The sequence below is a fragment of the Monopterus albus genome, unplaced genomic scaffold, assembly GCF_001952655.1.
Source record: "Monopterus albus unplaced genomic scaffold, M_albus_1.0 scaffold54.1, whole genome shotgun sequence".
Lineage (NCBI taxonomy): Eukaryota > Metazoa > Chordata > Actinopteri > Synbranchiformes > Synbranchidae > Monopterus > Monopterus albus.
In genome coordinates, this window is record NW_018127934.1 from 636549 (window position 1) to 653330 (window position 16782).

At 38.0% G+C, this 16782-nt stretch overlaps 3 protein-coding genes across 3 annotated transcripts in view; 2 read left to right on the plus strand and 1 right to left on the minus strand.

Moving 5' to 3' along the window:
* ufsp2 (ufm1-specific peptidase 2) overlaps window positions 1-2019 on the minus strand; it is a 4550-nt gene extending 2531 nt beyond the window's left edge. Inside the window, exons 1-6 of the mRNA XM_020602023.1 lie at window positions 1914-2019; window positions 1620-1710; window positions 975-1158; window positions 819-885; window positions 417-571; window positions 7-61 (exon numbers count right to left, since the gene is read on the minus strand). Coding sequence (XP_020457679.1) covers window positions 7-61; window positions 417-571; window positions 819-885; window positions 975-1158; window positions 1620-1710; window positions 1914-1916 — 555 coding nt within the window. The 5' untranslated portion in view covers window positions 1917-2019. The remainder of the gene's footprint in view (window positions 1-6; window positions 62-416; window positions 572-818; window positions 886-974; window positions 1159-1619; window positions 1711-1913) is intronic.
* Window positions 2020-6536: 4517 nt separating this feature from the next.
* gucy1a1 (guanylate cyclase 1 soluble subunit alpha 1) lies at window positions 6537-13868 on the plus strand. Its single transcript, XM_020602200.1, has 8 exons — window positions 6537-7144; window positions 7393-7460; window positions 7787-7875; window positions 7975-8690; window positions 9564-10049; window positions 11368-11511; window positions 12176-12330; window positions 12615-13868. Exons 1-8 carry the CDS (start codon window positions 6905-6907, stop codon window positions 12739-12741), a joined length of 2025 nt encoding a protein of 674 aa, XP_020457856.1. The 5' UTR covers window positions 6537-6904; the 3' UTR covers window positions 12742-13868.
* An 839-nt stretch (window positions 13869-14707) lies between these two features.
* gucy1b1 (guanylate cyclase 1 soluble subunit beta 1) overlaps window positions 14708-16782 on the plus strand; it is a 19815-nt gene continuing 17740 nt past the window's right edge. The window contains exons 1-2 of the mRNA XM_020602120.1: window positions 14708-14810; window positions 15111-15184. Coding sequence (XP_020457776.1) covers window positions 14808-14810; window positions 15111-15184 — 77 coding nt within the window. The 5' untranslated portion in view covers window positions 14708-14807. The remainder of the gene's footprint in view (window positions 14811-15110; window positions 15185-16782) is intronic.

Sequence of the window (16782 nt, forward strand, 5' to 3'; positions counted from 1 at the left end):
GGTCACTTTCTCCATCTCACACAGCTGACGAGTTAGTGCCTCCACCAGCCTCTCACAGGCACTGCAACACCATTACAAAAATGTTTCATAATGAGAGACTTCAGTTCTCTTATTTGATCCTTGTTTCTCGATCTTCACTTGACCCAGAAGGGCGTCTCATGTTTCTCAAAGCCTGTTTTCTCAATTCCTCTCTCGCATCTTTTCCTTGTATATTACATGGGAGGGACTAATATACAAGGAAAAGATGCAAGTGAGGGAAACATGGATGCAATTAAGGGAAAGTGAATTTACCGGAGGTTTACTGAGGACTACTATTTATGGTGGTGGCTGGTGCTGAGTCCATGACATGCTTATTAACAGCGACAGGCTGAACTGATCAGTAATTTAAATTCAGGTTAATCAAAGATAAAGCATACTTTCTGATCGTGTCGCTGCAGCTGGTACTGACAACACAGTCCATGGGAAGAGTCGCAGACAGGAAGTGTGACTTCTGGACTGTTCTGCTCAAGATGGGAGCTGAGAGAGGGCCTGGCTTTGACACCTCCATCATCACGTGAAGATTTATGACATTCTAAATGACAAGCATAATGGCAAAACATAGAGATTATAAGGCAGCGTCAAATATCCTAAGTTATAGTCTATCTGCAGTGTGGAAAACTGCTAAATTATGGCAATAGATACAGTATCTAGTTGTAAACATGAGAAAAAGCAAAAAAGTCAGCAATGTGCAGCATTTATAATCTCCTACCAAGACATGTATTGCAAAAATTACTATTTCTATCTCAGCATTCCCACATCCATATTAAAGATGAGCTTACCACTGCTGAACTTTTTTTGCTTTTCTTTCTTCCAGATTTCTTGCCAGAGCTCTCCTGTTCATCTGTCCTGAGGTAAATGAAACTCTTAATTACTATTCAGCTAATCAAAAATGACAGGGTAATCCACATAAGCAACAAAAGACTTAATTGACTTACTGTATCCACTGATGTACATCTTCGCACAGCGTGTTTGGAGTAATTTCTTCAGGTGTTATGGTAACATCTTTGTTTGGCCAAATAACAACAGGACTGTCACAGATGGTGAGGACACAGGATTCAGATTTCACCTGGGAGCGAAGGGTCTCAAACGTTCTTGAGATCACCTCATGCATCAGCAATGCTCACAGACGGCAGACAGACAGACAACATTAGACCTTCAGCATTTCACAACAGGACAATATAGTGATGTTAATATAAGGTCAAAAATTAATCTCCATATAACTGTGCACTGTGTGGTGTTATGTCTGACAAAATCAGATATCAGTCACAAAGACTAAACAAATTGTTTTACTTTGACAGCTTAAGTACATTTTGCTGGTAATACTTATGTTTATTTTAGTAAACTTTTGTTTTCAGTATTTTTGCTGTGCAGGATTTTAAAACTTCCAGCACTGTTTATTTCCTCCCATGTAATAACTGAGTTGTTACAGCATCCAAGAAGACATTAGCAATGAAATTAACCCTCAAGTCGACATAAATAAAAACATGGCAGTACAAATAAACTGCTGATGGGAAAAATCTACGTTTAAATAAAGATCGGTGTGGTTAAAAAGCAAGACAAAGTCCATGAACATACAGTACCATCTGTGCTATTCAACTGAAACTTGAACTCCAGCGGTCCTTTGACACGAAGAATGGTGTCAGTGGAGGAGGGATGTGAGTTAACAAGAACCTGGAATAACGAGACAAGTTAGTAATAGGTCAGAGAACATGTTGACAATTTATTAACTTACGTTCACCCATAACATTTTATGGGCTAATTGACTACTACTGAGGATTTGAGCAGCCTCTGCCAGTTATCTGCTAGCCAAAAGCAAGTTAAAGGATAATATTAATCCAAACAGCTTCGTTTAGGTAACTATTCAATAAACTTACCATTGTGGAGTTCGGTCCAGTAATATAAACCACTTATCTACCAGCTGCTGTCTAAGCACTGGCGGCCGACATGTCTGTTGCAGGAAATATTTAACGTGTCTCTGTCCGCTACGTTCTATTGGACCACACTGACCCCGCCCACTGATGTTGCATTCAATGTAACTTGTAATTTTAGAAACTGCTTCAAATCAAAATTTTTATGTTTTTCACCTTTTGCAGTGAAGCATGCCTGATTGTGAACCCTTGTCAGCGGCGTAGAACAAAATTCCGGACATAATCAGCCTCAGCTTGTACAATATATAAAAAATATTCAAAAGTCTGTATCATCCTCTCTCAACACACTGTAATTAGGCTAAAGTCAAACTTTAAATGTGGCATATTTTAAAAAAACACTACATAGAACATTACAGTGTTTTCATTATGCCAGGGGCATGAGACAAGGGTGAAAAGTGATCTTACTCTGGCTGCTACACTGAGAAATGAATATTGTATTACTGACAATGGAGTAAGACTTCAGTGGAATCATGTGATACACACACAAACTGATTAACCTAAGTCTTGTGCATCACACAGTAGGCCTACATATTTCAACATAGAAGTAGCATAAACATGGAATCATAAAAGCACAATTAAACTGATATTATTAAAAATCTAACCCTATTATTAAACTGAAAACACAAGATTAGTCCTCGCTACACTGTCAGGCTGACTGACAGGTCTTAATAAAGGGTTGAATAATAACTTCTGTGAGTTATTATATATTTAGAGTCACATTGGTCTTCCCTCCTCTGTGTTATTGCAACTAAAATGTATCCCACTCATCTTAATTAAATTAAAATTACATAAAGTCAGTCTATGGATTTACAACACCACAGCAGAATGTTAAGTACATTTGGGGCAGAATAATTAAATAAAATGTACTATAGGTGCTATTGTGACAGTCAGTCATACTGCTCACTGCTAATGAGTGTAATGTAAGTTCTGATGTAGTAGTGCTGTTTGTACAGTGTTACGTTTGTTCAGCTTTAGTGAAGCATACAATATCTAATTATGCCAGCATCAGTGCCCATGTCACCATCCTATTCAACACTAGAAAACAGGTGTCATTCTTGTATTTTTATTTATTTATTTTATTGTTCAGCTATTTATTTGGGTTTTATATTTAGTTTCTTTTTTCATCAGGGATAAATTATAGGGAACTTGAAATAGCCACAATAAATAATGAGCAAAATAGTGAAACCTGGCTTTGGTTGTATTGCCTATTTGCTTCAGGCTATTACATGCAAACACAGGCCAGGCCGGATGGGTGGACACAGGATTATAGATATTTTAGGCTGCTGTATGTAGTTGTATGATTTCTATGACCGCTTATAACACATCATTACTGAACCTCTTAACACTCAGCAAGCATCATCAGAGGTTGCATCAGCTAATGGTTTGCATTTACTTTGTTTTTTATCAGCAAATTAAAGGACCTGAAAAAGAAAAAAATCACATTACAGGACATTTACAGCTTAATGTGTCAAAACTATTCTCAGCCCTTACAGCAAACTTAAATAAAGTAAAGCTGAAAATTAGGTCAGCTTTAGGTCAGTGATGTTTTGTTCTAACATTGCGTCTGGATAAAATTATCAAAGATTTGTTAGGATTACTGGAAATGGAGCTGAGATGGTCTGTGTCATATAAGCATTCAAAATCAACCCTCTGAACAAAAGACAGTCAGAAAAAAGTTAAATAAACACACTTACATGGTTGGCTAGTAGTGCTGCCACCTATGACCTTTCTGATGAAATGGCTGCACGTACCTTCAACTGAATAACATTTTGTTGAAATAACAGTTATTAATAACAGCTAGTTTATCTGACACACTCATTGGTTCGGGTGACCAAGTTTGACCCACAGTGCTCAAAAGATCCACTTTAAAAGCCACTAGAGTACATGAATGCAACATTACCCAAGAAGACTTTCTCTAAGCATCTATTAAATGGTTTTATGCGCCTGAATGTTTCAATCTGTGCCCCAAATATTTCTCCTTGATAAACTGAGTGCAGCTAAAGTATATACAGTACATTGTAACTGAGCTAATGACTGTTAAGTTCCTGTGGATCTAGTGTGCTGGGATAGATTTGTGACGAGATTAGTTATTTCTCTGTGTATCACAAACAAAGTATCAGGATCTTCAGAAGTGTGTGTGCAGGGACTAAATCTGTGGCAGGCAGTATGTAAACTCACATTAGACATACACATGCACTATATGAACGCTCCCAGTGTTTATCTTTGGATTCAGTTGGTCATGTGACAAATGATTCATGGTGCATTGTCCAAGATTTTTACAAAATATTTGCATTAAGGCTATTATAAAATTCTGAAAAATCCATCAGCCTAAACTAATTTAGCATTTTAATTCAAACAAGATTTAGCATAATTCACTATAAATGTGTCACAGATAAAATAACATATACAAATACTTTAAAATAGAGAAAACAATAGTTGAATAGCACTGGTGGTCCTAAACCTGAAAAGGGAGCTCTCTGTTTAATCTCTTACCTATAAATGTATTCTTTTTATATGATAGTTACATCCTGGGCCTTTGCTGAAAGACAGCCAATATACTCTAGGCAGCATGCTGGTTCAGAGGTACCCTGTGAGAAATGAGAAAACTCATGTGAGAAAGCTGATCATTATTTAAACAATGAAACCAGTTTATTATGTTAGACAGTGAAATTGTCTTTCCAGACCAAACAAGGCTAACAAGCAGTGCTGTAACCTCATAGTGGTTGATAAAATCTATTTTTGACATGAATTGTATAAATTATCACTAATCACCACTGAACCATTTCCTGAACAGTCTTATATAGTAAAGCAAATCTGATTCATTTCAGTTTGTACTTAAACTCATACTGTTTGCAACCAAATGTTATCATAGTGCAGTGTTTACTTTTTGTTGCACATGGAGAAAACTCAGTGATACATTTTAGTGTGGCAAACACAAAAGCCATGCTGCACAGACTTATGAGACACAGCTGTAAGTAATATTACCATATTGTTAATAAAATACTAGTAAATATGCACATATGTTTTGATGCCATGCAAAGGAGACCATATGGCAACTGACAGGAAATGACTTGGGACAAGATGGCAGGAGGTTTGCAAAACAAGCGCTAAAATGAATAGTTAATTGATTAGTATATTGACAGAACATTTATGGGTAATAATCAATAATAATCAGTTATTCAATTAAAAGATTACTTCATCTATTTAGCATCTCATTTTCATAACACTGTAGGAGCAATGATTTTGTTTGTTTATTGCTCATCATGAGGTAATGCTGGCAATAGCAGGTAATGGCTCGCATGAGGTGATGTCATCAGACTAGCAGTGGTCCATAACAGCTGGGAATTTAAGGCAATGAGGCAAAAAATGAAACCTGGCAAGCAAAAAGGTGACTACAGAAAGGCTGGAAAGTGGAGATGGAACAATAGACAATCTGGCAGAGTGCAAGTGGAAAGTGAAAGATAAAGAGGGAATGGGGAACAGGTGATCATGGGGGAATCAGGTGCCTGTGGTGGGACAAGCTGAGGTTAGTGCAGAGCAGGTGGGAATGGTTGGGTCTGAAAAGACAGTTGAACAAACAGAATAAAAGAAAACCCGAATGAACTGACAGTTCTTGAAAACACAGAACTCAAGATATTGTCTCTTTAATTTTTTCAAAACCTGCTGCTTATCTACAGTTCAGTTCAAATGCCATTAGTTTGGTTGAATGTTCACTTGTTTTTGCTAGTAGCCAAACATTTCCTGGTTCTTGCTCCTACAGTGTAAGGTTTTGCTGCTTTTCTTTGCCACATATAATAGCGAATTTAATATAGTTGGGTTTAGAACTACCATTTGGACAAAACACGCAATCTGAAGACATCACCTTGGGTTCCAAAATATTTCCTGACCTGTCAATAAAGTATTCAACAAATTGCCATTGAAACAATACTTAGATGCAGCTCCACAAAACAACAATGATATTACAATGATGATAAATAGTAAATATATGTTGTGGATTAGGAGTGTTTATATTTCATATTTATCAGGAGCCAGGAAAGATAACAAATAGCAAAGCAAGACTGACTGAATGAGCTGGACCTGCAGGGGACTACAGACATATTCGGGGCCTCTTATTTGTTCCTTACTTTTTCAAAACATTAGATGATCAGGCAACCTTGCCATTTATAATCTTGTCTATTCCAGACAACGTCAGTTTTTTGGTATTCCATGAGGGCAGTAGCTTACCGGAGGGAAGTTGCAGCCTAATTTAGGTATTTGTGTGCAAGTGTGTGTGTGTGTGTTGAAAAGAGAGAGAGGGAGAGAACCAGAGAGAGAGCAACAGACAGACAGAGAGAGAGATAAAGCATAAATATGATTAAAACAATACCTTCTGGTCAAATGGGCTAAAAATAGCTAACAATTCGAATTCTATTGGAATGTAGTGGAAAATCAATAACACCATAAAGGCGACAGACACAGCATTGTGCACCACAGGTACGTATGCGCTATATGGACATAATAGAAATATAATTATTGACCTATCGGGAGAGCAGTTTCATATGATGGGACCCAGTCCAAAGGCTGATCTAAATTTAAATAAAGTCCATTGCTTGCGAGGAGTCGCCTGGAAATAATTTCTCATTGCTGATAGGTTGTTTAGCTACACCAGGCACACTTGCCCGTGGGTTGGCCTACGTGCTCTTCTTTCCCCAGTTTCTCATTGGCTTTTGGTAATGATAGTTCCCTGCCATCATTTGCCAGTGCAGTTCTCAGTGAATATTGTATGTGGTGTCTGGCTTTGGTGCTGATCATTTGAATCAGCAGGTAGCGAGGAGGAAAGGTATTATGGATGCGCACACCAGATGATGGAATTTCTTCCAAATATCGCAGCTGCTCGACCAGGACTGTCTCCCTCCGAAATTAGATAAGAGGCGAGACAGGAGAATACATCGGGGAAGATGTTCTGCGCGAAGCTGAAAGAACTGAAGATATCCGGAGAGTGTCCATTCTCCAGCAGCGCCAAAAATAATGAGCTCGGAGACTTTGAAGAGTGCTCTACTGACGCGGCGGATGGATTGCCTATTTCTAAGGACGTGCATGGGAAAATAGGTGAGGAGCCACCTCGACAGAAGACAAGCAGAGCCAAAGTTAACCTGCATACACTTGGAGACAGCATCCGAAAATTGGCATGTCCCGAGGTGAGTAAAAAAATAATACATTTATTAGTATTCATTGCATGCAGCGACCATAGTTTACATAGATGATAAATAATAAACAAATGACATTTATTTGACTCTGCAGCTGTATAGGCTTATGTCGCATGTCGTGCGTATTTAATCACTCGAGACAGAGATATGGTAGCCTAACCCTGCTTTCTTTATGTTAACGCTGGTTATAAATGTTGTCAGAGGGTGGCCTTTAACTTGATCAGCACTTTGTCATACAGTTTCAAAGGCTGCATACTGCCCTCCAACGAATGATGCGACTATCAGATCACACTAGAGACTCTGAAAGGTAACGTATGTGTTTGTGTGTTTTTAAATATATCTTCCAACGAGACATCATTAACAACAACATTGCTCCTTCTATAGACGGCCACAATTACCACTACTGTTACTGTAAATTACAGCCCTGTACTATCACTTTGGCCCTCTGTCTGCAAGCAAGAAATGCTTTTCTGAAAAAACTCTTAATGGATGAAAAAATATTTGGGAGATGAACTGATAATGAAAATAGTAGGTGGTTGCAGCTGTAGTCGGACGTATTTCAGTGACTAAACAGTTAAAGTATGGTCTGTCGACCGCTACTTTATGAGTGATGGATATTTGCTGTCTTTCCAGTCCAATGATTTGCTGCACAGACTATCAGCATTGCAGCAATGAACCGGAGCATTTAATGGAAATGATGAACATTTTCTCTACCAAAACAGGTTAGGACAGATCTAAAGTTGAAATAATAAAATGTCATTTCTGTTTTAAAATTCTGCGAGTTTCACATCTTCACTTGCTTCCCCTCATGTATCTGACAGCAATCCCGATGGAAGGTCTGAAAGTTTCTCTTGGTGAGGAACTCTTCAACATGTGTTATGAGGAGGACGGACAGATTCTGAGGGTGGTGGGGGGTGCTCTTCACGACTTCCTCAACAGCTTCAATGTCTTATTGAAACAGAGCAACATGCTGCCAAACCCGGACAGAAAGGATTGTGTAAATGAACCATCAGTGCTGTGCTTAGACAAGGATCCGGGTCTGCTCACTGTCTATTTCTTCAACCCCCACCAAACCACTGAGCTCTTTTTTCCTGGAGTCATCAAAGCCGCTGCCCGCCTGCTGTATCACACCAGTGTGGATGTGTTGATGGATCCACCCTGTGCTAAAGACAGCATTTTGCAGTCCAGCCCACAGCCCAGTCTTCTGTACACAGTTGTTGTTAAGGATGCTAAAAATCTGAGCCCCAGTCCGCTGCGGGCTACTTCAGCTGGGACCCTTCCTACCTCTCTCTTCTCCACCATCTTCCCTTTCCATCTGATTTTAGACCAGGACTTGGTTCTGGTTCAAATAGGTCATGGGCTGAGGAAGAGGCTGACCAGGAAGGACGGACTGAGGCGGCCTGGTACCTTCCAAGAGCACTTCTCTATCGTGTCCCCCCAGATCAAATGCACCTTTCAGGGTATTCTGACCATGCTAAACACACAGTTTATCATTCGGATCAAGAATGAAGTCTCTGCTACAGATAACACAGGGAAGGTATGTTGAGATAGCTGTGAGGTATACTGTTAACTTGAAAGTGACCTTAATGACCAATGAAGGGGGGAAAGGTTTTCTAGTCATTGCCTTGATATTAAATTGAGTAAGATGTAGAGAAAAATGTTCAGGTTGTTAATTAGCAGTCAAGCTTTTTTAGTGGTGTACTTGGCCTGAGGTAGAGATCAACATTATACCCCCAGTGGAGATCAGAAGCAAATGTCAAACCACTTTATCCATCAAAGGCACAGCCATGCTTGTGCTAATTATGTAAGGGTACACAGCAATAGGTAGCAATGACGAGAAAAAAAAGCACCTATGAGTAAACATGTCACTATGACTAATGTCATTCAGTCAGAGATGCTTCCATTTACTCTAACACTAGTCCTCCAGTAGTAGTTGTACTTTTAATTGTAGCAGAGTCCAATTAAAATAGGTGAAAATCAGTAAAAGGTTGACCGAAAGCAAGGTTCTCAGTCTTTTCCATCAGAGGCTGATGATGTTATTACTCAGCTGACAAGTCAACAATGTGCAAACATGAGTGAGATGTCCAAAGAAGTGACACATTCAATATTAATTATTTACACAGCTAATACTGTGTATCCCTATACTACTACTCTAGATGTAATTTTCCCTATACCTAAAGTTCCATCATCTGGTAACAATGGATGTCTGTACCAAACATTAAGACAATCCGTCCATTAATTGTGAGATATTTCAGTCTGGACCAAAGCTGTGGACTAACCAGCAGATCAAATAACTGACAGTGACATCCTTAGAGCTGTGCTGCCCGTACCCCCCCCTCTCCCACACACACATTTTTATGTCTGGTTGTGGGAAATGAACTTTTCTCATGAGCTGATTTTTTTCTTTCAGCTCATGGACCTTAAAGGTCAGATGATCTATGTTTCTGAGTCCAACGCCATCTTATTCCTGGGCTCACCATGTGTGGACAAGCTGGAGGAGCTAACAGGCCGTGGCCTCTACCTGTCTGATATCCCTATTCATAATGCACTGCGTGATGTAGTGCTGGTTGGTGAACAGGCCAAAGCCCAGGATGGTTTGAAAAAGCGTCTGGGGAAGGCCAAGGCAGCTTTGGAGCATGCCCACCAGGCTCTGGAGGAGGAAAAGAAGAAGACAGTGGACCTCCTCTTCTCCATCTTCCCTGGCACTGTGGCACAGCAGCTGTGGCAGGGCCAGACGGTGCAGGCCAAGAAGTTTGACAGCATTACAATGCTCTTCTCTGATATTGTGGGCTTCACGGCTGTTTGCTCCCTCTGCACCCCGATGCAAGTGATCACCATGCTCAATGAGTTGTACACCAGGTTTGACCACCAGTGTGGAGAGCTTGATGTTTATAAGGTAGGTTAATTGACCAATCTGTGTGAATGACATAGTAAATGGTAAATGGTCTGATAAATGTAGAGCATTTTTCTGTGCTTTCCAGGCCACTCAGTGTGTTTTCACACTATTTGCCCATTCACGCTCTCAAGCATTCACATATTCACACCCCAGTGATATCACCAGGAGCAACTGGGGGTTCAGTGGCTTGCTCAAGAACACTTCGACACTTGAGTTGGGAATCGAACCGGAAACCGGTTAGGAGACAACCCGCTCAAACCCCTGAGCCCCAGGCACCCCCATGGAACAACACTGAATTAGAAAAACAGTTTAAAAGAAAGTGAGAGTATTTATTTGCATTTAAATTGAATTGTTGTTCTTTTACATATAATTTTCTACTTGAATGTGTGTAGTTTAGACAAATGCGTATATTGATGATCAGATTTACTCAAGAACAAAGCTGTGGCCTGATTATTTAATCACAACAGTTGAGATCTTATTTATCAATTTAAGGGCTCAGTTATGTGTTCTATTAGTTTTATCCTCCAAAATGTTTCATAATCATTACTATGAGGAGAAATTTTATGTTAACTTATTTAGGTCTTTGTTTTGCCTAAAAAAGTAAAATTTTTCAATCTAGACAACATTGGATAAGATAAACATTTATTAAAAACTGTTCAAAGGGGTGCCCTTTTCTTTCCTTTGACACCAAGTATATAATTAAGGATATCAGCTGCTAGCATAAGGTCAAATAATGTTCATCCAGTGCCTTTACAGATTTGAAAATTTTAAGAAAACCTTGAACACATTTGCTTTACAAGTTTGAAATGACTGACAGACTGCGACTGTAACTCAACAGACTACTGTAGTGCCTGCCAGAGGCTGTTAATCTACAGGGAGGTTGGATAATGTAATCAAAGTGTCATGGAAGCAAAACAGAAAGAGCAGCATGTTTGACAAATATCTCATAAAACACTAGGAAGTCAGAGGTTCCTTCAAGACCCAGTTTCCACTCCGCATGTATGAGCCTAAAAATAGTTTCACTTCATCTCTGCCATGTCACCGCTGAGTGCTCTCCAGTCCAGATTTACATGTAGAAAGAAGAAGAAGAACACTTTTAATCTGGTCAGGGATCAAGTACTATTACAATTTAAGTTTTATTACTCTCTGTTTCTTGCCCTCTTGTCTTGTACTGCAAGATGAAGAGCAAGTCAGATTCACATTTTTCATCTGGTCAAGGTTCATTGTCTTCATGGCACACTACAGTTTAAATGTATGATTCTGCCTTAGCTTCTACATTAGAAATCATTTTATTGATCAGCTGCTGTGTTTACTATAGGTGGAAACCATTGGTGATGCATATTGTGTAGCTGGTGGTTTACACAAGGAGAGTGAGACTCATGCTGTCCAAATCGCGCTCATGGCTTTAAAAATGATGGAACTCTCAGACGACGTTATGACACCAACTGGAGAACCAATACAGGTGAGGGTCAAGCACTGATTACTGAGATACTCCTTATTCACCATGATTTTGTACAAGTTTTCATTTGAAGTTTCAATTTAAAAAGGCAATGATGATGATTGCTGTTGTAGAAATAAAGCTTGCTATGTTCATTATTAACTGTCTATGGAAGAGGATTAGGGCCACTGTAAACATTTTATTTAAGTTCTGACTTTTTAAAAGTCACTGAGATACTCCTTATTCACCATGAGTCAGAATTCTGAGAAAACAAATTCAGAACTTAAAATGTTTTACTGTGGCCCCAATCCCCTTCCAGATCTCTCCCATAGCATCACTAATAGTCGAAAACTCAATAGGATCCCTTTAAATGTGTAAATTATGTATATTGAGAGACTATTTTCAGGTGAGGAATTTGTGCACTAGTATTTACAGCAGCAGGACAATGTTGATATGGAATAGTTTGAAAAATCTGTTTATTGTTGATGTGCAACTTTTCAAGGGATTTGTTGACAGTAAAAAAAAAAAAAAGGTGAGTTATCCTTTAAATGTATCAGTTTTATTAAACAACATTAATTTGCAGGTGTCTGAGCAAATGTGACACCACAACCCACAATATGCTCATATTTAGTGTAAGTCTTTAATACGCTCCAAAAATAAAACTCAGCAGAAGACTGTTTTTTTCCAGATGCGTATTGGCCTCCACTCTGGCTCAGTACTGGCGGGTGTAGTTGGAGTGAAGATGCCACGCTACTGCCTATTTGGAAATAATGTCACATTGGCTAATAAGTTCGAATCCTGCAGCCAACCACGAAAAATCAACATCAGCCCCACAACCTACAGGTAAATTTATTTAAGCAATTATTGCCGTTTTGCCATTATTATAGAGTAAGAATTACTTTCTATCTGACGGAAAGGTTAAAAAAAAATGAGAAAATGTCAAGCACTTTAAATAACGAGCTGATAGATTTAAATCGGCCAATACTATATGGTATCGTTTGTTTCTAGAAGTGGTTGTTGCTGAGAGATTATACAAGCGCTCTACACAGGAAACTAGGATTTAGGGGAGTACTGTGTTTGTTCTCTGTCAAATGACTCATGCTTTATTTTGGTGCCCTTTGTCCCAGATTGCTGAGGGATTGCCCAGAGTTTGTCTTCGTTCCCAGGAGCAGGCAGGAGCTTCCGGCCAACTTCCCAAAAGACATCCCTGGTGTTTGTTACTTTTTGGAGGCATCTTCAAAACTTCAAATCTGACTCTGAAACAAAGCCAAGCTGCTGCAGAGCTTGAAAAACATTACATATGAAGTAACATAAGCAAATTTAGTGAACACAGTGCAAACACCTTGTATATTTTGGTCTAGGTTGTTTAGATATTGATGACATTGTCTATTAGTCAAACTATTGCAGCTGCTTAATTATAGAGATGTCAGTTTGCTGTCAAACATGAGTCTAGTCTCTGTACAATTATCCATTTGTGCAGTTGTAGTGGAAAGAAACACTCATTTCCCTAATTTTTCTTCCAGAATGAGTCATCTCTGCAAATTGATATGATATAAAAAGTTGCTTTATGTTCCACTGCAGTCAGTGAAAGATGAAAAGTGGTCAAAAGTGCATAAACTGTAGCTGTTTTTGCTTTGCAGGTTTGCAGTGAATTCAGATCTTGCATAGTGTAAATACAGTATGATACCGAAATACATTCTGGATGTAGATCCTCGATGTGATGTTGTAAAACAGAGTGGTTTCTATTATCAGGATTATTTTTGTAAATATTTTTCTGGTTCATTCACATCTGTCCAGACTAAGTATCTGCTAAAATACCTTTGCCTGTTGGGAAGAAGAAATCAAGATTAAGATTAAATTTGCTTTGGATGTTTTATTAGAGAGATTTTCATGACAAATAATATTTAAACCTGAAGCAAATATGACCTTTATTCCAAGATTTAGGACCAAATAAAGCAATGCAGAGCAGATTCAGGTGCCTTATGGTAACTATACAGACAGGATCACAGCTGATAGAGATTCTTGAATAGTTTCAAGCATTTTTAGTTAATTTCACTGTGTATTTCCTTTAGATATGGTTCAACATGAATTTTCATGTTTGTAGTTTCTTCCAGAGGTATGTAGTTTCAGCTTAATATGTACTGTACATTTATAATGTGTAACTTAAATGTTCGTTTTAGACATAAAGCAATCCCATTTTCCTAATATATGCCATGTATTTTTACTTTTTTCCACTGTACACATTTACACTCTATTTATTACATGGGTTTCATAGCACTCCTTTCTCAGAGGGAATACAGCACAAGAATACAGTGAATGTTTTATTATCACTTATAATGATGTGCTTATTATTATTATTGTAATGCAATGAAAGCGCAATAAACAATTACTGACCTAAGTAGTTGACTCTACAGTGTTAAAAAACTAGTTTTCTGTAATATAAAAGACCTGCTATGCTGAATTAGGTTATTGAGGCAAACGGTTAAAGGACAGGATATGCATTGGTGCCAAAATATTTACTCTAATGATATAACTACACATGTATGTACAATGTTGAATTTTACATAGCAAAATATTGAAATTTTTAATGTACTGTGTACAACCATGTGGTAGTAGTTGCTGGTTACTTTGGCAGTTAAGATTTTACATAAACAACAAAAACAAATGATCAACTTACAAAATAAATATGATGCAGTGGCAGCAGCTGTATTTTGCTCCCTTTGACCTGCTACAACACTAATTACTATTTAAAGTGTTAATGCAATAATAATGCATATTGAACACTTTTGATACTTTAAGTAATACTTATGTACTTTTAAGATTTTCACTGCTTAGTACTTAGAAAAGTAGTTTCACACTGTGGTAGGCCTATTGCTTTTTTATTGTAGGCTACTTCGTCCAAACAAGATAGCCTATATTTTTGAAACATGACCAATTTGCCGCATAACCTTTTTGAAAATATCTGCCTTGACTGCATTTCAGAGGAGATCTTGTGGTTGTTTGTGTTATAGTAGCCTGAGCAGATAACATTATTTGTAAAGTTCATAGCATGTTGTTAAATACCAGAAACTGTGTATCAATCTGCGGAGATTTCCAGCTTCACCAGCATCAGTTGGACAACGCTAGCTTCATTCTCATTGGCCAGGGATGGCTTACGCAAGACCCTCTCTGACCTGCTATTGGACAGATTAGCTGTCAGTTACTAGATGAGAAAAGGGGGATGAGCAGAGGGATACTCAACATCTGTACCGAACGGTGACTATTCTGTCATATTCAACGCCTTTTGCTTAAAATAAGGAAAAAGAAGACCACCGGTCATCATGGTATGTAACAGAGGGATTTGAATTATGCTTTAAAATTGGTAAAATAGACCGTCTGTTGCGTGACGCGGTGTATGTGACATTTCCTGTTACTACGTAGCGGTTCTACGATATTTTCCATGATTATAATAGCTGTATATTAACAGGTGTACGCAAATTGCATGTTGAATAATTTCAAGCACACGATTTGCATGTGCTGTGTAAAAACACGCAAGTGTCGCTCTGATTCCTGTATATGTCAGGATAATTGCGTCTTTGCATGAACTAATATTCACATCGCTCATGTTTTCCATAAATTCACAGTATGGTTTTGTGAATCACGCCTTGGAGCTCCTCGTTTTAAGGAATTATGGCCCGGAAGTGTGGGAAGACATTAAGTAAGTTTCTGTATCATGTTTACTATTCGGCCCTGTAGGTTACACTGTGGCCACACACACCACAACAAGGATACCAGGCAGGCCCAGTGTGGGATACAGCCACTTTCAGCTCCCACACTGTCAGTTTGTTGCCTGCAGGGACATATATTTGCTTTTACTGTAACGATTAACTGTTATTCTTTGTAGTCTTACTGAAACTCAGTCTAAATTGATCAAATAAAATATAACAAATTCCGTCCCACAGCAACTTCATTTTTACTCAGTCACACACTGCAGGCAGAAATACTGTATAGGCTGGGGTGGAAAGTAACTAAATCTGCATTTACTCAAGTAGCCCCCTGAACAGTTTTTAGATAGCTGTACTTTACTTCTGTGTTTATTTTGTGCTACTTCATACTTTGACTTCACTACATTTTGTACATGTATTTTATAACCTTTCAGAAACAGATCAATACAAAAATAATCAGTAATTACAATCCAATAATATCATACATTTTTGTTAATTGTGCCATTCTGCATAATGAGTACTTTTATTTTAAATATGTTTTGCTGCTAATACTTAGATACTTTTACTCAAATAAGTACTTCTTCCACCACTGGGCTGGGGAGTTATTGTGTGTTGATTATATAGCTGCATCGCTGAATATCGTCTAGTATTCAGATCCCTTAGTTAAGGTATTACTACACAGTAAAAAGTCCATTATTCAGAATCCTAAATAACAATATGCAAGTATGATCAGTGAAATATACTTAAAATATCCAAATGAAAATTAGTCATTATGCAGAAAAATCAAATAGCGTTTGATTTATGTTACAGATGCATTAATACATAACAGACACAAATGTTATATCTGGTTGAGGCTCAACTAATTTCAGTGGCTTTATATACTTTTGGATAGTTTAATTTGAAACAGTATAAAAAGGCTTTTCTTGTATTTTAGCTTTGAATAAAATCTGCAAAGTATCCAGTGTCCCCTAGTGTCATTTGACCTCTGTCAGATTTGTGTAGTGGAGCGAAAAAGTAGAATATTTCCTTCTGAAATGTAGTGTAGTCCAGAAAATGGATTTTAATGGAAGTACTCATGTAAAGAACTTGAGGTACCTAGACTACTACTACCAATAGTATTAAGTTACATTCCACCATTGTCAGAGTGCATCTTAATTATATTATACAAGTCCCTTTTCTGTGAAAATCAGCTATTGTATGTCCTTATAGGGTCATTTTCAGTTTTATGGATAAACTAAAGGACAATATGTTCCTCCTTGGGCTGAGAATTTATTCAATTTCTTAAGCTAAAGCAACTATTGAAAAACCCATTATCAAAGTATTTGGTGTCAAAAAGCTAAAAATGTTTTGTTTTTCTTCTGTAGTTCATTAAAATTTTGGAGATTGTGGTTTTCACAGCAAAACATTGTCATGTATCACCACAATTTAGAAATAGTACCAAAGAAATTTCAGATCAGACTTAAACTTATTGGTTTTATTCATAACATTCTGCAGTCTTAACAAACCTAGACCTGACCCTGCCAAAAAAAAAAAAAAAAAAAAAACCCAGCAGCAGCTGTGTTGTGTAAATGTTTCCAAAGGGGTTTTTCCC

Bases quoted from the DNA above. Each gene is read 5' to 3' on its own strand.
- gucy1a1 (XM_020602200.1), top strand. From the start codon at position 6,905: ATGTTCTGCGCGAAGCTGAAAGAACTGAAGATATCCGGAGAGTGTCCA. The intron at 7,876-7,974 runs GTTAGGACAGAT...TGTATCTGACAG, and splicing joins CATTTTCTCTACCAAAACAG to CAATCCCGATGGAAGGTCTG. The intron at 8,691-9,563 runs GTATGTTGAGAT...TTTTTCTTTCAG, and splicing joins CTACAGATAACACAGGGAAG to CTCATGGACCTTAAAGGTCA.